The 21,655-nt window shown below is 38.0% G+C and overlaps 1 protein-coding gene and 1 non-coding gene across 2 annotated transcripts; both read left to right on the top strand.

Annotated features, from left to right (window-relative positions):
• Positions 1–191: 191 nt before the first annotated feature.
• On the top strand, positions 192–257 carry Smp_tRNA_02332_Gln_TTG.1.1. Its single transcript has one exon. It is a non-coding gene (tRNA).
• A 3,407-nt stretch (positions 258–3,664) lies between these two features.
• On the top strand, positions 3,665–16,872 carry Smp_170380 (hypothetical protein; the record flags this gene model as incomplete). The annotated part of the gene is made up of 9 exons (XM_018795278.1): positions 3,665–3,667; positions 6,692–6,946; positions 6,982–7,038; positions 7,090–7,269; positions 7,307–7,415; positions 7,459–7,544; positions 11,763–12,010; positions 13,780–13,981; positions 16,855–16,872. 9 exons carry the CDS (start codon positions 3,665–3,667, stop codon positions 16,870–16,872), a joined length of 1,158 nt encoding a protein of 385 aa, XP_018649606.1.
• Positions 16,873–21,655: the final 4,783 nt, after the last annotated feature.

Below are 21,655 nucleotides of genomic sequence, written 5' to 3'. Positions count from 1 at the left end.
TAGCCACTATCCATCTCTGCTTACCATGCTTGTGATTTAAGGCTATATCGAGGCAATACGCACAGTATGCACATATGCCAATTAGAGACTGACCAGTTGTAGTCCTAAACACATCGATGGGAAGATTCAAACAAACAATACTAAATGAATTCAAACTTCACCCCATCGCACAAGCAAGTGGCTATCAGGACTCAGTGGCCGAGTGGATAACGCGATGGCGTTTGAAGCGAGGGTACTGGGTTCGAGTCCCAGAGTGAACATCAACTCTGAGATGCAGGTACATCCAACTGACGAGTCCCAAATAGGACGAAACGCGCTTTGTCCTGGATTCCACTGCTAGCCACTATCCATCTCTGCTTACCAAATTACCTAAAGGTTTATGAATAGTTTGATTAGAGATATGTCTTTCACACGAAAATATATCGACTACTTGATGATTGCCGGCACTAAATTCAAATCACATGAACAAAGTGTTAAAGTCACGTTAAAACGGTCAGATGAAAATCTAATGAGCAAGCGTTTCTTAGTAGTTAAAACGTCATAACTTCCTAAACAAATATTGAGTACTGGGAGAGAAAACACAGAATGAAAAATATGTGGACATCATTAAGAACATTCAATACCATTTTCTTTACACAACCTGGAAGTTTTCCAGGTTTGATCAAATCTTATCGTCAATCCTTGCTCGACTGTTTACAATTAATCTAATCGTCGACAGATTCACCTTGAGGGAAACCAAAATACTTTAGGCTGACATTTTAGTCTGTAGAAGCAATTACGGAGCTATATGATAAACTAGCAAAGACTCCTATAATAGTTTAGCCAGGACCTGATTATCTACTCTCCTTAATGGCGAACGCTCTGGACAACTCATTACGTAATCTTGATCAGATAGTGAAAAACTTCTAGCAACCTACCACCTTCTCGAAAAGACTCGCTTTTATGAAAAGGAAATACTCCGCTTTCTGACAAAAACTTCTCGTGATTAACCTAACCATTGGGCATTTCTGAATTACTGAAATAAAAAGGATTGAAAGTTAACACAGATCATGGACCACTGATTAGTACATTGAAAACTAAGACTGATAAATGCTTGCCTCGAAAAATCCAAAACTCCCTACCATATCTCAGATAGCCAGTGATATGCGACATGCAAGTGTTAAGGAAGATCCATTATCTTTATAAGAATTGAACATAACTAAATATCGATTACAAAGTTTGGAGATTTATGAGAAAATTATTATTAAATAACCCTCATCCTTTGTCTCACCCCCGCACGAGATCTGCTATCAAACTAATTAATGTTTGGTCTATATGACTAGATTCACAAGAATGACGCATACGATTGGGTTACAAAGTGCTTGGATTGACAACAGAGAAGATTTAAATGTTATACGCATTCACACATCAAAGTGTTCTCACAGCCTGATTCACATCTAGCGCAAGACAATGTAGATTTGATAAACTCTTTCAATTTGTTACACGCGTACACATATTAATAAGTTTCCCAGTAGCCTTTTTAACTATAGACATCGAAGCAGTGGCCGAAGCTTTTATTACGAACTACTTGATCACTTTTGGTCAGCATTTTGCAATAACGAATGGTTGAGGAGCTCAATCCGAATGAGAGCTGTTTGAAAACTCATCAAAACCTCTAGGCTCTAACAAAATGCATAGCATAGTACAACACTCCCAAGCTAATGGAATACTAGGACGTTTCTACCGTCAATTAGAAGCTATCCTAGCATCGCATTCAAACCCACCCAATGAATAGAATTCCAGTCATTAGTCAAACTGAAAAATAATTTAGATTTCAAAACTGGTTCATAGCGTTCGGCAGCATAACCAGCCTTCGGGATAGCATTGAGACTACCAGGTCAGTCAATCAATCCTTTTGCTGAAAGTAATTAGGTTGACCTAGTAAGTCATATGGACAAATTACGAGACCAGATGTGCAAACGAAAAGATCAAATGAGTTCAACCGCTTATCCGGCCCGATGCACCTAGAGTTTCGGTTTAAACTTGGAACTTCATTGCACATATCCAAAAATTTTGATTTATTAAAATTTTTCGGTGTGTACTTAAGAAAAGGCTAAGCAAGCCAAATTTTCTGTACTCACTACTTCTCCGTTTTATCTATTTTAAAAGCTATCAAATTGGGAGGCTTATGCGTTTGTTTATATCGTCCTCAAACCTTTCATCTATTGTTTGTGAGCGTCATGGTGGTTTACGTTTTTTATTATCCTAAATGGGCGATTTACTTCATAGACAATGCAGACGAAAACTATAACGCAAAAATATGACATATTACTGAGTGCAATCATAAACGAACTAAAGACCATCAGTGGGGGTGACAGATGTACAAACCATATAAACACAAACGAAAGATGGAGGTGAGGGTTTATAATATGCAGTTTACAGATTCAGTGATACAGTTCTGGGCCACGGTAAACATAGAGACCAGTTATACCTTTTTCGGATACATAAGTTCGGTTTTCTTGGGTTGACCCAAATGTCTTCAGCTACGTAGAGTAGCCGTAATCTGAATACTTGAGGTAAATTCTTGGAACCTGATATAAAAAGAGAGCTTCATCTATTATTATATGATATTCACTATCTACCAGGTGGGGAAGAATGGGACTGTTAATCCATTTAGTGACTCCATTCCTCTGTAGCAAGCTTATTCTACTATTGTATTATTTGTGTGTTCTCTGTAATTTACACTTCTAATTCAGTTTGTAAATTTATGTGTGAGTTTGATTGAGCGCATGTCTGCACAACAATCTCTAATCTGTTTCCGCATTGGTTGTATGCAAAGACAATCAATGGTTTATCCACAATCCATAAACACCCATAAATATATATAGATTTTTAACACTCATATACACATATACTCACTCGTTTTCCCTCTGTGCTTGCTATATGTACCCTTGCGGATTTTTACTAAACGTTAACAATAAACTATCTCTATAACTGGTGTTCAAGCTTTTGAATAATCTCGAGCGAACTCATAATTGTACTAGGAGATTTAGCCCACATTAAATATTCAGTCAACGGGATATTATTTATTTATTGGAGTCAAATATAGAGGAATTAATCCTCTGCACAATAACCATGCTGGTACATGTTCATGAACATGCAAAGATAAATAGCTCTGAGTATGGTCTATTTACCTTGCTCTACAGAAGCGGTTGAATTGTTACACACGTGGAGAAGCCCACAATCCGTAGTCCATCCTCGACTTGTTGTGCAAGTACTGGTTTGGTTGAAAGAATTATACGTAACTCGGCTGAATGAAACGTATTTTCGACATATATTTTGAGTCAATGTGTTAAAATGTCACCTGCTATGTTTCCTTTAAAGTCCAGTCTCAGATACAACGATTTTTACCGACCGAGTGACAATTTCTTCTCTTTGTATAATACCCTCTAAGAGGAATTTTCTGGAGAAATTATCCGGACAGACGTAATAAGCGGGCAATCAAGCACAAAAAAATTATTAGTTGGTGCAAATACTGCAGTATCACGGAACGTAATGAGATGGCACGCTCCCATTTTCCCTAAATAAGGTCAATGTCTTGAAGTTGTTAGATCTTGACTACATTTTTTGCGATGTTATTAATTAGTGCTTTTTTGTCACATAGTGACTGGTTCAGGATGAGGACATGGTGTGTAAAATGCTTAAAGAGCTCGTTTTCATCAGAAAATATTAGTTAATAAAGGAAAATAGCCCTTATTGATTAGTTACAATAGGACTAGCCAACTTGTCTTAAACCTCAATCTGTCCATCAACTCGCAAACAGATGCTGCCACAAAAGAATGCTACGTAGAGTGACTAACCTTAAGGGTGACTTGAGGACAAAATAGGAGAGTATGAGAATAGGAGTTTTTAGTTTGGCCTGAGAATCATTGCTCTTTCCTGATATCATAGTTATGAAAGTGATATATGACACACTCCAGATGTGACGGAACACAGAGTAGGGTGCGGCTCGAGAAATGTGTCAGCGGCCACCATATGACCACAACGCCGAATAAAAATATTGCTATAACTAAAACAAAGGTTTACAACAGGTTCTGTTTAAGCTCGAACTCTACTAAATTTGTGACTGGAGGGACATATATCGCCCTTCTACAAGCGAAAACTATCACGAAGAACAGATACTCCAGTTGTTATAAATATTATCACAGTTGAAATTCTATCAGTCCTATCGGCCTGAGCACTGTGATAGCTGTCAGGGAGATGAGGCCGAAGTATAGCCTACCCCTTACTTAACGTAAACGCAACCGTGAATGTCGGGTCTCGAACTCCGTTTGACAGTATCTCGCACTTTTACCCCGCCACATTCAGAAGCCCGCAATATTTTCGCACTTCTGCGATTATTATAAGTATTTCAATTATTATACTAACTAGTAATCCTAGAAATAACGTAATTTAGACCAAAGAAAACTAGTACAAAGGAATCATTAGTTCATTCAAACACCACAACTGATTTTCTACAAAAGGTGTTTGAATCTCTCTGAACAAGTATAGAGGGGTGTCACGATGTTATTAATAAGATTAGGAGTTGAACTGAACAAAGATACAACACAATATCAATTGCCATTCTTATTAAAGCATAGTCAAATATGAGGCGACCTGATAGTGCTGTATGGCACACTAAGCACTCCTGATCACCCTAATAGGAACATCTTACCCGAATCTCAACATTCCATTTCGCTAGGCAATACACAAAGAATTGTACCTCAAAGACACGATGGCCAGGTGATACCACACCTCTTTTTAATAAGGGTCTGACCCACCTGGAAAAGTTCTCTCAGCGGATGAGCTCATAGTGCTCTCGGAGGACAGGTTTAAGAGTAGACTAGACAACCACCACTCACTGAAACCCTTATCTTCTCTTTACTCCTCTACGTTCTGATTTCATGATTTGTGACTCTACAACGACTCAATCTTTTGTTTGTTAATGTGATAACTGCTGGTCCTGGCAACACCGATGGCCTAGCATAAACATATCTAAGAAATATTAATCTTCAATTAAATATCGAATTCATATGAGGCGATAAAAAGACCTGCAACTATCCCGTAGCTTTAGAAAGAAATACCACAGATGTTGACTGATTTATACAAGGTCGTTACAAATATATTGGATATTAGAAGATGCAGAAATAAACTAGTTGTTACAAAAGCGGCGAATTCGGAAAAAGACGTTGGGTTCATTTTACTGACTGTTTCGTCCTGATATTCTCAATTTCCCAAAGTTCCAAAGTTGTTTCGAATATCATATGCGAGTACTATGGGACAGACAGTAACATCACTCTGATTTAGCTGATGGTAAATGTTTACTGGTTAACATACGATACAATACTATTATTATTCATTTACGTGCTTTGAGCATCAACTGTCTATCTGTATGCGCTCAAAGTTCCAAGGTTTTACAGGTTTAATCTGCCAATTTCGTTTTTGACTGTGTAGTATAGTTTTTAAGCATTCTAAATGTTATATTAAATCAAGCTGATAACATATATATAATCTAGTTTATATAAACTAATAATTCTTTTATTTAATAATGGTAGCCTATTTTCACTGTTGTTATGAGCTAATTATGGGCCCGTTCAGTGATAACACCGCTTACTAAATAAACCACGCAGCTTTTAATAAACTTGTTTACAGTCTTCAGTAATAAGGATAGTAGGTTGATGAACCTGTGTTGATCCTGACAGATTGCCTTCCAGTGAAGGTCCAGCTTCTTGAAAATGTTCACTGATGGGGCTAATACCACTTGTTCGTGTAATGCGTACGAAAGATCTCTGAGTCCAAATAAAAGTATTCACGTTATTTTTTAATGGTGATTATAAAGTTCGTAAGCGGATTTATCTTGTAGAATCAGTCTCCTGGCGCCGCAATAATTAAGCTTCAATAATGCAGCATTCATAATAACAGTATGCGAATTTGATGAATTGCCACTAACTTTACGGCTAGATTAATGTATTGACTACCTTCAAGTGTTACTTTGGTGACCTTAAGAAAATTCACCTACTTACCAGGATTGGAAGAAGTCTATTGAATAGTATGAGGGACTGTGATAAGAAATGACAGGCGTTTGTGTTCGGAATTAGGGTGAGGGTCCTCAACACAGTGACAGTTGTAAATACCCAAAATGCTGGTTAACAATATTGAAGCAGTTCACATCTAGCTAGGAGTTACTATGTGTACTAAAAGAGCTTGAAAAGTATCGCAAGAGTTGGAAACAAAAAGAATAAAAGACAAGGTTAGTTGGTGAATCAACTAATCCATACGATGCATTTACATTTAATAACATTTACAATCAACATTTAGAGATAACATGAACCTCAGATTAAGACAATCCCAAAATTGTGGCTGGAATTAGATATTCTAACCTGTTACGAGTATTGGTGGACGGATTTCGTTCTAAAATTGAAGGCTTGCTATCTTTGGTTCTATTGTTTCGTCCATAGTTATAGTTCCGTTCAAACAAAGCCAGACTTTTAACATTCAGCTTTCAGTATGTAGTGTCTTGCCGTCTCTATTTTCGGAAGCTGTGATTCAGATAATAAACCAATAATGAAGCCAAGCGAATCGCTTGGGCTAAGTTCAAACTCCCTATCCCATAATATAACAAATAGGCCACTCTTTTGATTATGTTCTCATGCTTTGTGCAATTCATTTTTAGGAATTAAATAGTGATTTAGATCTGACGTTTTTCAATGATTCTGATGATGATCTTCTCAATGATGGTATATTCTCGGAGTTCACATCTAAACACATTACAAAGTCCTCTGATTTCCACAAGTCATCATCTGAAGAACTTTGCCTTCATAAATCCCCATTAAAATGCATTCATCCAGCAAACAAAATCATTCGTACTTCAAGTAAAGGAACATCCAGACATCGTAAGCTCCCTGGTCCAGCAGGTTTACTTCCAAAGGTATGCCTAAACAAATTTTGTTACTTTTAATTAAGCTTCCTGAACATGCGGATCGTCAACGACATATGATTGGGTCAAAATCACCCAAAAAGGTAACAGTGAAGTATTATTTCTTCTAAAGATCTCGTTCTAAATCTTTTTAGAAGAAAGATGATACGGTAACTAGTTTGAATGAAAGCTGTCTATCACCATCGTTATCCCAAAATCAATCATCTTCAAGTCAAAGTGAAGAAGCTGCTTTGTTAAACAGACTACAGTCAGAGTGTGGTCCAACCATATGGTCGGTTGTCGAAAAATATTCCGTCAGGGAAATTTTAAAAATGGTGAAATTCATTTTCATCCAATTATTTGGTATTTCAGATCACTTCTAACCAACTACCGAAGGGTAAAATCCCAATAATGTGTGGTTTTCTTGATGAAGTAGAACTAATGCCTACTGACGCAAAAGCACTGTTAAAAGACAATTCAGGTATTAAAAAATTCTTTACTACACTGATAATCATATTTTCTAGGAGTTTTGGCTTGCACAATCCACCGTTCAGTGATAAAGGAATATAAAAACGACTTGGGTTGTTGTTGCCTACTTCTCTTGAAACAGGTTAGATTTATTATTTTAGACTATATTTTGTTTGTGTAAGATTTCACATATCGCATTCGTTTCTTTTCTTAGAATTCAATATCATTTCATCGATAATAATATTACATACTTACATAATAAAATTACATTGAAAAGTTGAATTGCTAAATTCTGATTAGGACCTGTATAAGGCATGATTCACTTCAACTTGCCATATTTCATCAGTATTCGCTTGTGTAGAATTGTCAATGCAAACAAAGACAGTCTGGTTCAGAATTTTAGCTATATGCCAAATTCATGTTTTCAGAATGCAACCACGTCACTCGTCACTACATTGAGTGGTATTTTTGAGATTTTGCACCCGGCAGCTATCATTTACAAAATCTACGTGTTTTTTGTTTATCAGCCAAGAACTAAGATTGGCAATCAGGTCTTTATTTCATCCGTGATTAAGCGACCTACCCAATCTGTATCCTACAGCTACCCATTCTATAGTCAGTCAGCTACAACGTAGGACCAGGCACATTTATGCATCGGTCCAAGTTGCCATACCTCGTTAGCACAACAAGATCAACACCGGATTCATAGAAGTAGTTAATTTAGTGGTGGTAGTAAATAAAAGAACGGTTGTATATAAGGATATAGTATAGGAAGGAAGAAAATTATGAAGCAATTTTAATCTGAAGGTTTAAGGGAAGATAAAGAGTGTATACACCTACGCCATTGTGATCAATTCTGAGCCATGTCACACAGAGTCTCCAACCATTGGTTACGATAGTCACGCGGACCCCAACCAGGTAGTCTGCATCTACCAACATGGCTCAGACTAGAAGTTAGTAACTTCATGCTCTGAGGACACATTTTGGTTTGGCCGCCCCTAACTCTCTTCCAACCATCACCTACACTAGTCAGCATTGCGCATCGTGGTAATCGGTGTTCAGGTATACGTAACACGTAGCCCGACCATCTCAGTCGATGAAGATTCATCACCTCATCGACTGATTTACCATCATTCCTTAATACCCTGCGTCTAACCTCACTATTACTTACCCGGTTATCCCAGCAGATGCGAGCAATATTTCTAAGTCATCTGTGGTCAAATTCTAGTAATCTACGAGTATCTTCTACTCTTAATGGCCATATTTCACAGTCGTAAAGTAGAACAGAACGAACTGCTGCGCAGTATACTCGTCCCTTAATTGATAGACGGATATCTCGTCTTCGCCATAGGTGACGTAAGTTGGCAAAAGCCAAACGAGCTTTTTGAATCCGTGCTGAGATTTCGTCAGACACCAACCCATTAGGGCTGATCAGACTTCCAAGATAAGTGAAGTTGTCGACGCGTTCGACTACTTCACTCCCTATCCTTAGTTCGGGTGTTGACGCAGGCCAGTCCTGGAGTAACAATTTACATTTAGATGGGGAGAAACGCATCCCAAACATCTTGGCATTATTACTGAGTTCCAACAGAAGACTCTGCATTTTGTTAGCGTCTTCACCAAACAGGACTATGTCATCTGCGTATTCTAAGTCGCTTAGTGTTCTCTCTGGTAGGAGATCAATTCCTGAAAATTCAGTCGAAGAGAGTGTTATTTCCAGCAACAGGTCTATAATAAAGTTAAACAAAAATGGGGATAGTAGACAGCCTTGACGGAAATCACTTGAGTTTGTAAAATCATATGATAGTTTGCCATAAGCTCTCACTCGACTGGTAGTGTTCGAGTAAAGAGCCTTCACCAGGTTTATGTACTTCTCAGGTACACCTTTTAATAACAGACACTGCCACAGAACCTCTCGGTCTACAGAGTCAAATGCTGCTTTCAAGTCAAGAAAAACTATCATTGTCGGACGCCGATAAACGTGTCTGTGCTCTAAAACTTGACGAATGGTGAATATGTGGTCGATACAGCCACGACCAGGTCTGAAGCCAGCCTGATTTTCTCGTGTTTGCAGTTCACGAGTCTTAGTTAGGCGCCTGATAATTATTGAGGCTAGTATTTTAGATGCTATGTTAGTCAGACTAATCCCTCTATGGTTATCGCAGGATGATTTTGACCCCTTTTTATATATTGGGACAATCAGTTCCATTCTATAAGTAACCTCTGATTATGCTTTTTGTCGTAGCATTCTCTGTTTACATCATTTTACCAACATGAAGTTTTTCTACTGGTCCGTTGTTTTAACTTCTGATACTTGTTTGCTCCTATTTGTTATGTCCTATGACCCGTCAAAGATATCACGTGACAAAGTCGCCAATCGGAACACCGGCTTGTATGACTTTGTCCCTTCACTAAACCAATGGTGCGTTAACCAGCACAAACAGCCTAGAGTCATCTCTGAGTCCTTATTGGTCCTCTGTATAGTAAATTTTCACCTATCCCAACCCGTTCAGTCCAGAACACAAGTCATAACCTCCGCTGTGTGAATCGTTTATTTCAGATATATGTAATTAATATGTAAGCAGACCAGACCGTATCACGCCACAAAATGAAAAATAATAATTATACAAGATCAAACCAAGCATTTGCTGTGAGTATAGGAGACTGTAACTAATAGATTGGGAATAAATTAGGAATGGTAAATCGTATGATAGTGGCCAATAACTCAGATCAAAGCTTATAATAAAAGGAGTATGAATATATATGCACTCTAGTTACTTAATAATTACCCAATAAGAATATATGTAATAAAAGTCCATAAATAGCTTTTAGCAGTTACTATTCATTTATTTTTCACTCAAATATAACACTATTATTTGTCCGTATCACTGTAACGTACACTTTAATGGCTTAAACAAACCAATGAATTCATCATCTAAATTGCTGTTATCAGAAAGCTCGTATAATCAATCCTTAGCTCTTAGGCGTGTTCGGTTTCTACATGTTTGTTGTGGAAGTTTTTTTAGTTATTGAACGAATATTGATTGAAATATCAGACAAATCGTGTTAATCAAACTAACTTCTACGTAAGGTTTTTCTCTGCAAAAGTAAAAGCCAGTGGATTAGACCAGTCTAAAGTCATTAACTCTGATTTTTATACTCCGAATAATGGTTCTAAACTATTTTAGAGGCTTCAAAACGTACGTCATAAGGACAACTTTATTTTCGCTTCGACCCTTTCACAACACTTGCCTACCACAATATTTAAAAGTTGACATCACAGTTCCGTCTCGTAGAAGTAATAGAGGAAGTAGCTCAACTTGGATAAATAAATTCCGTAATTGCTAGATAGCAAATCTATGCTGGACAAAAATCTGGGATTTTTATTGGAAACTTCTTAACCTCGATAAAGTGTTTTAAGATGAAGATCTGTGTATAAATCATATCAGCCAGTAAGTCACAACATGGAACTTCGTACGTACATACATACATCAGTTCGAGTTGCCATACCACATGAGCACAGAGATGAAGTTGTCGATTCAAATCCCATAGTGGTAGAAGTAGTAAGATTATAAGCATTAATGTGAAGGATTAGGGTTTGAAGATATTCAAAAAGTATAATCCAGTGAAATAAATCTTGAAAGAGAAAAAAGAGAGGGACATGAAGAATTCAGAAGATTATAATTTGGGAGAACACAAAGAGTTGATGCACCTTTGCTATTGCAAACGATTTTGAGCCATGTCATTCAAGGTCTCTAACCACCGGTTGCTATCATCTCGCGGATCCCAACCAGGCAGTTTACGAATACCAACATGGCTCAGTCCACTTGTCAGTGACTTCATGGATTTGTGCCATGTTTTGGTCTGGCCGCCCCTAGCTTTCTTCCAACCTACTCCTATATACCCGTAACTGCACACGAGACCAAGTTGGTCACATTCAAATCTTTCTACACCTACTAGTAACTCTTTTATCTCCACGACTAACCCTTCTCACGTTCTTTTATCACCTCCCACCGCTAGGGAAAACGATTCGAGAACACGGAATGTTATTCCCGGTCTCCTGAAACCACGCTGTAAACTACATGTAGGAGCTTTTAACGTCCGAACATTACGCCAAATAACCCGACCGTTGCTGCTACCTATAAATCATATGGATTTTCTCCGTTATCTTGAAAATACCTTCTCTACAGATGTGATGTCGTCTGCGACGTTACGGTGGCTAAGTTTTCCCTTCTTGGATTTATAAATCTTTTTTTGTCATCATACAGTAGTTTTAAACGCAGTGAATAGTGCAATAAAAATTAAGCAAAACATATTCGTTTATTTGTCACCACAATTTTTATGCCTTATGAATTTTTAGGTTACTATTTTCAGTCCAACTGGCAAAAAGTTTTATGCCAATATAACTCTTCCAAATATTGTAAAAATTTATACTCCCGAAAATACCATTATTACTTCAGCATCTGGTCATTATACAACAGCACCTCTTTCTTCTCCATTATCTCTTCGGGAAGTGGAAGCTTTAGAGGAAGATTGTTTAAGAGCCTTCTCACCACCTCCAACACCAGTACTACAAACACTTCCGATATCTCCCATTTCGAAACCTATGTGAGTTGTGTATGATGTCAGTCGTTAAAAATCTTTTGTGAATGCTGATTTCTATACATGTGTTACCAATTATTTATTTATTTATTTAAACACATAAATATTGGTACAAGGAAGCACCAGATACATATGCGCCACACAAATCTCATTTTATTTGTGTGAAGGTTGTGATACTGCCCAGGTGCCCAAACTGAAGCAGGTGGTTTTCTTAGGGGGCCACACCCGGAGCCTTCGACCTAAAGATCTAACCCACAAGGCAGTGGAGCATCGTGAGGTGATGCAGTTCCATGGTAGCCGGTGACTAATGATTGATTCATACACTCTTTGTTTCCTCAGGATACTGGAGTCAGCCCGTGTGCACCATTGGTTTGGAATCAGGGTTTACCAACTCCCCTAGGTGAACTTTCCGTGTCCACCAACTCGGTTAAAGTGCCGAGCATTCACTTTTCGTCCTCTCAATTTCGTAAACAACATCCCCGCCAATGGATGAAATGTTTACACTAATTAAAGAGTATAACATATTTGTTTGCAAATATTTACACATCTGGTTGTGAAATTGACACTGAAACTGATTTCATCTGCTTCGAAATGCTCTGAAGTCATGAGTTTATAAATATAAGGATTCCATCCATTATACCCTGTTGTCCTAAACAAACATCATTTTATCTTGATTTGTCTCAACTTACAAAAGAGATTATTTCATATCCACTTTTATTAGGCCGATTATTTGTTTATTTTATTTTATTTAATCATATATATATTGATGCAAAGGGCACCGGATACAAATGCGCCACACAAAAAGCATGAGGGAGAATAGAATTGTCAGTTGAATGTGTCATTTCATTTATTTGCGTAAGGGCTGTGATACTTCCCGGGTGCTCAAACCGAAGCAGGTGATTTTCTTAGGGGGCCACGCCCCGAGCCTTTGACCTAGAGGTATAACCCACAAGGCAGTGGAGCATCGTGAGAAGATGCAGTCCCATGGTAGTCGGTAATCAACGATTGGTTCGTACGCCATTTGTTCCTTCAGGATACTGGAGCCCATGTGCACCATTGGTTTGGAATCAGGATTTTCCAACTCCTCTAGGTCAATGCGCCCTGTCCATCCACCCGGTTAAAGCGCTGGACATTCGCTTTTCGTCCTCTCAATTTCGTAAACAACTCCCGTGGTTCGAGAAGGCAGCGAGTAGGACTTCCCTGTCAGAGGTTGTATACGCGGGGCCATGTGAGAGCGTTTGGAGAGGGAGAGCGGACTCTCCCCATTCTCAGCCGTACCAGGGCATTTGGGGGCACTTTTTATCTACATGGAATTCGGTATTGCTTTACAGTACATAATAACATGGCCATCAAATTAACCAGATTCAACAAAATTATTCGAAAATAATATACCAGTCAGTCAGTCAGCTACAACGTAAGACCAGGCACATTTATGCATTGGTCCAAGTTGCCATACCTCGTTAGCACAACAAGATCAACACCGGATTCATAGAAGTAGTTAATTTAGTGGTGGTAGTAAATAAAAGAACGGTTGTATATAAGGATATAGTATAGGAAGGAAGAAAATTATGAAGCAATTTTAATCTGAAGGTTTAAGGGAAGATAAAGAGTGTATACACCTACGCCATTGTGATCGATTCTGAGCCATGTCACACAGAGTCTCCAACCATTGGTTACGATAGTCACGTAGGCCATTCGTTCTTTCAGTGTCGTGGATTCTTTGTGTATTGTCTATATGGAATCATTTTGTTTTTTCTTATGTACTTTTTTCATAGCTCTTATAGAATACAACCACAAAGCCATCCATCTTCATCTGGTTTTAATTCAGGATTATCAACTACAAAAAGTTTTACAATGTCACAATCACGTTCCAGTGGTTTAGGTTCCTTATTAAAGTCTAATTCAATCCCAGTCAATAATAAAGTTAAATCAATCTGTGATAATAATAATGTACGGAAAAAAGATTGTCAAGACAATGTAAACTCATTATTAACATTTACAACGACTACTGTCACTTCTACGACTACTACTAATACTACCCTACCTGATTTAATAACCGTGAAAGATGATCTTTTAGAAGATGGTAATTTCCCTTTTTTGCTTTATCATTGTCACCATTATTAATATGTATAAAACTTTTTTTAAATAAACTTCATTTAGCGGGAAGAAGTTACAAAAACACAGTTTTGCAAGCTTTGTTACTGCTTAGTGCATTGATGTGAATTTCCCAGTCAATCGAAAGTTACCATAATATGCGCCAAATACTTTACAGTGTAGTTCACCTTTCCGTACTTCTCCTTGATATCAGTTCATAGAATCATTTCCTATTGATCTGAGCTATGTTGTTAGGTGCAGACTAAGTGGTTATGGTTCGTACGATAATTACAATCAGTAGTTGGGGATGCTGAGTAGCATAGCTTAGAATTAGTCATAATGGCCCAGCTTCATTGACTATCTTTTCTAAGCTTACATTGTATAATGTCGTAAAGATTTTACATTTTTAACCTTTTTTTTGACCTGACTATCCAAAATGGTTGCTCATCAAAATGTTCTAATGTTCGATACAAATAGATATTCGTTGTACAGGAAATGTAACAAAATGTCTTGTAAATTTCAGTCACGACGTAGAACTTCGCACGTACGTACGTACATTGGTTCGAGTTGCCATACCACATTAGCCCAAAGATGCTGTTGTCGATTCAAATCCCATAGTGGTAGAAGTAGTAAGAGTAATGTGGTGTGGTCTACGTATATCCATATAAGTAGCATATGGTGTTGGTCCGACATAGAATGTATTTTGGCAGAAAACCGATGAGGAAAGAACGGAAACAAAGCGCAATCGGTAGGAAAATGCACGAACAATGGAATTAGAGAAGAAACAGTGAAGATCGAGACTATTGGTTGTTAATTTGCAAATTGACTGTCCATTGTATGGTTTTCAGAATTTACTGAGATAGTCTGTAATTTTTGCTTAAATACATTCGATTGTCTCCAACCAGTGTTCTGTGAAAGATTAGGGTTTGAAGATATTCAAAAAGTATAATCCAGTGAAATAAATCTTGAAAGAGAAAAAAGAGAGGGACATGAAGAATTCAGAAGATTATAATTTGGGAGAACACAAAGAGTTGATGCACCTTTGCTATTGCAAACGATTTTGAGCCATGTCATTCAAGGTCTCTAACCACCGGTTGCTATCATCTCGCGGATCCCAACCAGGCAGTTTACGAATACCAACATGGCTCAGTCCACTTGTCAGTGACTTCATGGATTTGTGCCATGTTTTGGTCTGGCCGCCCCTAGCTTTCTTCCAACCTACTCCTACACCATGAAACATCTCACGTAGGGGCAGTCGGTGGTTGGGCATACGTAACACATGTCCCAGCCATCTCAAATTATGAGGTTTCACTACTTCATCAATCGATTTGTTATCCTTACCTAGAATGCGTTTCCTAACAACTGCATTACTTACCCGGTGGTCCCAGGATATACGAGCAATGCGTCGAAGACACCTATGATCGAATACTAGTAGCCTACGAATATCCTCTACTCTTATCGGCCATGTTTCACTGCCATAAAGTAGGACGGGACGAACTGCTGCACAGTAAACCCGTCCTTTAGTTGCTAGACGGATATCTCGCCTACGCCATAAATGACGCAAGTTGGTGAAAGCTAGACGAGCCTTCTGTATCCGTGCTGCGATTTCGTCACACACCAGACCACAAGGGCTGATGAGACTCCCAAGATAAGTGAGGCGGTCGATACGCTCAACTACTTCACTCTCTATCATTAGTTCAGGTGTCGATGCAATCCAGTCCTGAAGTAACATTTTGCACTTCGAGGGAGAAAATCGCATTCCGAACATGTCTGCATTGTTGCTTATAGTGGTCAGAAGACTCTGCATTTTGTCAGTGTCTTCACCAAATAGAACTATATCATCAGCGTATTCTAAGTCAACGAGTGGGCCTCCCAGTAAAAGTTCAACTCCAGGAGATTTAGCTGTTGAAAGTGTTATACCACTATGGGATTTGAATCGACAACAGCATCTTTGTGCTAATGTGGTATGGCAACTCGAACCAATGTACGTACGTACGTGCGAAGTTCTACGCTGTGACTGACTGAGTTTGCTAAAGAGTCCTGTAAACTAAAATAAAACAACACGTGCTCACTAGTGACTGGCTTTAAGAGATATTTCCTGGAGTTCTAGTGAGAAGCAGTAACCAGTGGAGTTGAACCAGGTCTGTTGGGAGATAGTAACTCACTGAAGACAATGGTGGATGTGTCGCTCAACTTTGTGGATCGGTTGAAGTTAGATATTAACACTGTTGGATGCCAACTCAGTGGTCTAGAGGTTTCGCGCTCGCACACAAAACTGATAGATCATGTGTTTGAATCTCGTGAGTCGGGATCATGGATGTGCACTGCTGAGGAGTCCCACAATAGGACGAAACGGCCATCAAGTGTTTCCAGGCTTTCCATGGTGGTCTAGCTTAAATTGATTCATGATCACAACTATTAAAATAAAACAGTTATTCAACTCATTTTCATTATTACGTTCTAGTTGTTGATGTTAATTTATGATGAAACTTTACATCTTTTTACTAATTTCCATAGATCATCTATTCTTTTCTTTTATGTTTTAGACATGGATGATTTATTATCTAGTATAGCTGATGAAATTCCTTAGTTGGATAAATACCCCCCAACACACACACACAAAAGAGGAAGAAACAAATCAACTGACAATAATAAACAAACTAACTAAACGGTAATCTAATCCATGAAATGATTGTTAATTCTCTTCTCTTTTGATGTAGTATATACACTAGTTTTTCTTTTCCTATTTTTTCTAGATTACAATGATTATTTGACTATTTATCTTGTTACGTAATATTGCAATCAACAAATTCATTTTTGTTGTCGGTATTGTTTCATATACATTAAAACAGATTATTTATCGTTGTATATAAAGTGAAAAGTTACTGATGATTAAATAGAAATTTATATCTTGTATTAAATCTTGATTAGATTAGATTATAAGTACATTGTGTTACTTTCATATTATGGTACACATGAGCTGATTCCAGTATCCTGAGGAAACAAAAATAGCGTATGAATCAATCGAAATATATACATCTGTTCAAGTTGTCATACCTCACTTATTAGCACAACAAGATAAACACTGGATTCATAGAAGTAGTTAATTTAGTAGTGGTTATATATAAAAGATAGGTTGTATATATGGATATAGTAAGGGAAGAAATAAAGATATGAAGTAATTTTAATCTCTAGGTTTAATGGAAGATAAGGAGTGTATTCATCTACTCCATTGTGATCAATTCTGAGCCATGTCACGCAAAGTCTCCAACCATTGATTACGATAGTCACCTGGACCCCAACGAAGTAGTCTGCATCTACCAACATGGCTCAGACTAGAAGTTAGTAACTTCAAGCTCTGAGGCCACGTTTTGGTTTGGCCGCCCCTAACTCTCTTCCAACCATCCCCAATACTGGTCACCATGGCGCATCGTGGTAATCGGTGTTCAGGCATATGTAACACGTGGCCTAACCATCTGAGTCGGTGAAGATTCATGACCTCATCATTCCTTAATACACTGTGTCTAACCTCACTATTACTTACCCGGTTATCCCAGCAGACGCGAGCAATATTTCTAAGTCATCTGTGGTCAAGTGTTAGTAAGTTATGAGAATCTTCTACCTTAATGGCCAAGTTTCGTAGCAGTAAAGTAGAAAAGAGCGAACTGCTGCACAGTATACTCGTCCCTTAATTGATAGACGGATATCTCATCTTCGTCATAGGTGACGTAAGTTGGCAAAAGCCAAACGAGCTTTTTGAATCCGTGCTGAGATTTCGTCAGACACTGATCTATTAGTGCTGATTAGACTTTCAAGATAAGTGAAGTTGTCGACGCGTTCGACTACTTCACTCACTATCCTTTAGTCGGGTGTTGACGTTGGCCAGTCCTGGAGTACAATTTACATTTAGATGGGGAGAAACGCATCCTAAATATCTCCCCATTATGATCAGTGCCACCAAAAGAATATGACTTTGTCAGCGTCTTCACTAAACAAAAGTATGTCGTCTTTGTATCATAATTTGATATGTGGACTTTCTGGTAGGAGATCAATTTCTGAAAATTCAGTCGACGTGAGTGTTATTTCCAGCAGTAGGTCTATGATGAAGTTAAACAAAAATGGGGATAGTGAACAACCTTGCATGCCTGTGTTCTAAAACCTGACGAATAGTGAATATGTGGTCGATGCAGTTACAACCAGGTCTGAAGCCAGTCTAATTTTTTCGTCAAAGCATTGTGTAAGTTTGCGTAAAACATAAAACTGTTTTACACCACCAAATCTTCGCTCTCTACAATACTAACCAATTTCAATCATTTTAACGATTGTACTGGTTTTGAAAAGCATCCAATTTCATCTAGGTTTATTAGCTCAAACACTAGCTTCATTTTGCGTTTTAAGTATACAAGTACCAAGCTTTCATCTACTGAGTTTACACATTTAAATCCTCCATTTTTGGTTTTGAATTACTATTTCTGGTTGGCGTTTTTTTTAGCGAGTTAGTTTTTCTACGGGATAGGGTCGTTAACCCCATACTCAACCCTCCTCCTTTACCCGGGCTTGGGACCGGCAGTAACTCTAGAAGAGCTACAGGCGGATCCTTCATACTTACAACCAATAACTGCACTCAGGCAGTAGCACTGACTCTCATAGAAACAATTAGACTCACGACTAAGTAAATAATTTGGTAGTTTAATGACAAAAATCTCATTACATTCCTGTTAATATCATTTATAACTCATCACATGAATTAAGGGCTAAGGAGATACTCCTTTTCAATCTGTTCTGTCTCCGCTCTTAATTATGTAGCCAATAAAAGGTCATTTTCTTGCCACTTACTTTTATATTAAATATATGTTATATCCTAGCCAAGACATATGTACGGGTAACTCCCATGACCTATTAATGGACAATTATTCTATATATATTTTTATTGTATAACCATTCAGTGACTAGATTATCTATATATTCATTTTGACCTATGAATTACTACTGTACGATTTACTGTTCCTAAACTATACTCAGTTTATTGATTATTGTCTCCTACGTTCACAGCCACATTTGGCTTGATCCTGTACAGATATTATTTTCTATTTTATGGTGTCATGCGGTCTGTCTGCCTGGTATCTAAACCGAGTATGCTTCAAGTAAACGATTTGCATAGATTCGCATAACAGAAGCTGTCATTGATGTTCTGGACTCAAGTGGAAGGGCTAGGCGGACAAAGGATGCTAGACTGCTCATACTGATCGAACGTCATTGATTGTCATAGTGATAAGGTCGGAAGAGTCGTATTTCCATTGGTGGATAATTCACGTGAATAAAAGCCGGACATAAAAACCAATAACGAATTACGATATGTCCTTTGTTTATTTTGTAAAGTCATAACAAATCGGCGACGGCCTTGGTCAAGTCACAACAATATAAACAGTAAATCAATCCTAATATTATTGAATAGGTTTATCTTGTATAATGACAGTTACAACATATATGTTTACAAATACATGTTGATTAATCCAGTATGCCGGAAATCGATCAACATATTCCAGGTCTTTTGTGTATAATCTTAAATTATTTTACAATTGAGTTGATATATATATATATATATATATATATACAACAGTGAAATAGTACCTGGAATCACTGGATGACCGTTTCGTCCTAGTATGAGACTCCTCAGCAGTGCGCATTCACGATCTCGCTCTCAGGATTCGAACCTAGGACGAAACGGCCGTTCAGTACTTCTAGATTTTCTATGGTGGTCTAACATCTATCGATTCACGATTTATAATGTGCGGGCGAGAATGATAATGATTGGCTGTTTTGCTGAGTCAGACATGTGTTATATATTCCCCTATCCCGACTGTTATTGATTGACTGTTCCTTGTTGTCGGATTGTGTCGGATTTTGGGTGTGTGGAAATATATTGACGTTACAGTCAGGCTAATCTCGTGTTCTTGATCTGAGTTGTGTTGAAGTCCTGTAGAATAGATGCTGGGTGGGAAATCAAGTACAAAAACCAACAAATGGATCATCCTACCGTATATAAAAGACATGTCAGGAACTAGAACGAGATTGTTGAAACCTTTCGGAATAGGTGTTGCCTACAAACCAACTAAATCATTACAATTAATCCTATGCAAACCAAAGGACGAAATGACAATAGAAGAGAAGCCGAACTTCATCTACAAAATAAATTTTTCCAACTGAGAAAAACACTACATCGGATAAAGCAGGCACCCTCTTGATCTTTGCCAACATGAACATCAATTAGCGGTCAAACACCATGACATATCCTCACTTCTATCAATGGACAACTATGGACACACATTCGACTGGAAAAATGTGGAAATTTTGGATAGAGGTAATTCCAAAAACACCAGGGAGAATTTTTAGAAGCTTGGCACTCATGTCAATCAGCGATCAACAAACACATTGAAATCGATCCCTTGTTATCAACCAATCAGAAAAATTATGGACAAATATAGGACCAAACATCAGATCGATAGGAGATACAACCAAAATAAAGAAGTAAACAATGATAGGTTATTTTTCTGATTAGCGTTTTTTTTAGCAAGTTAGTTTTCTACGGGATGGGGTCGCTAACCCCATGCCCAACCCTCCTCCTTTATCCGGGTTTGGGACCGACAGTAGCCCCCGGAGGGGCTACAGGCGGAGTTGAGTACACATACCTATATTTTAGTAGTTAGTTGCAAAATAAGTTAGTTTTGCTTTCATTGGTTTTACTTAAATATTAAAAATTCTGAATCACAACAAACCATATATCGACCGGTAGTATTCGTTACTTAATAACCACATTTGTGATGAATATGATTTAACAATTGTATACAAACCTGACATATCTACATCGAAAAATGTAATCATTAGTTTAGAATGGGTATTTAGTGTCCATTGTTGACTGTATGAATGGCAATGATGATGAAATGTAATTCTTATATAGTTGAAATCATGAGTCAAATAAAGCTAGACCACCATGGAAAATCTGGAAGCACTAAACGGTCATTTCGTCCTATTGTGGGAACCGTTGCTCAACTTCGTGGATTGGTCAAACATTACCACGGTTGGATGCCAGTTGGCTCAGTGGTCTAGTGGTTAAGTGCTCGCACGCGAGACGGATAGGTCCTGGGTTCGAATCTTGTGAGGCGGGATCGTGGATACGTACTGTTGAGGAGTCCCACAATAGGAAAAATCGGCCATCCAGTGCTTCCAGGTTTTCCATGGTTGTCTAGCTTCAATTGACTTATGATCTCAACTATAGAAAATTACTAGAACCTCCACAAAACCCCCTTCTATAAAGTATAATTCGCCAATTTATTATTTATTTATTTAAACACATATATATTGGTACAAAGAAGAACCAGATACATATGCGCCGCACAAATCTCATTTGATTTGTATGAAAGCTGTAATACTGCCCAGATGCTCAAACTGAAACAGGTGGTTTTCTTAGGGGTCACACCCGGAGCTTTTGACCTAAAGGTCTGATCCACAAGGCAGTGGAGCATCGTGAGGAGATGCAGTCCCATGGTAGCCGGTGAC

The sequence above is a fragment of the Schistosoma mansoni genome, chromosome 2 (assembly GCF_000237925.1).
Source record: "Schistosoma mansoni strain Puerto Rico chromosome 2, complete genome".
NCBI classification, from domain to species: domain Eukaryota; kingdom Metazoa; phylum Platyhelminthes; class Trematoda; order Strigeidida; family Schistosomatidae; genus Schistosoma; species Schistosoma mansoni.
Note: the sequence above shows the minus strand (reverse complement) of the source record. Positions and strands in the feature narration are given on the sequence as shown.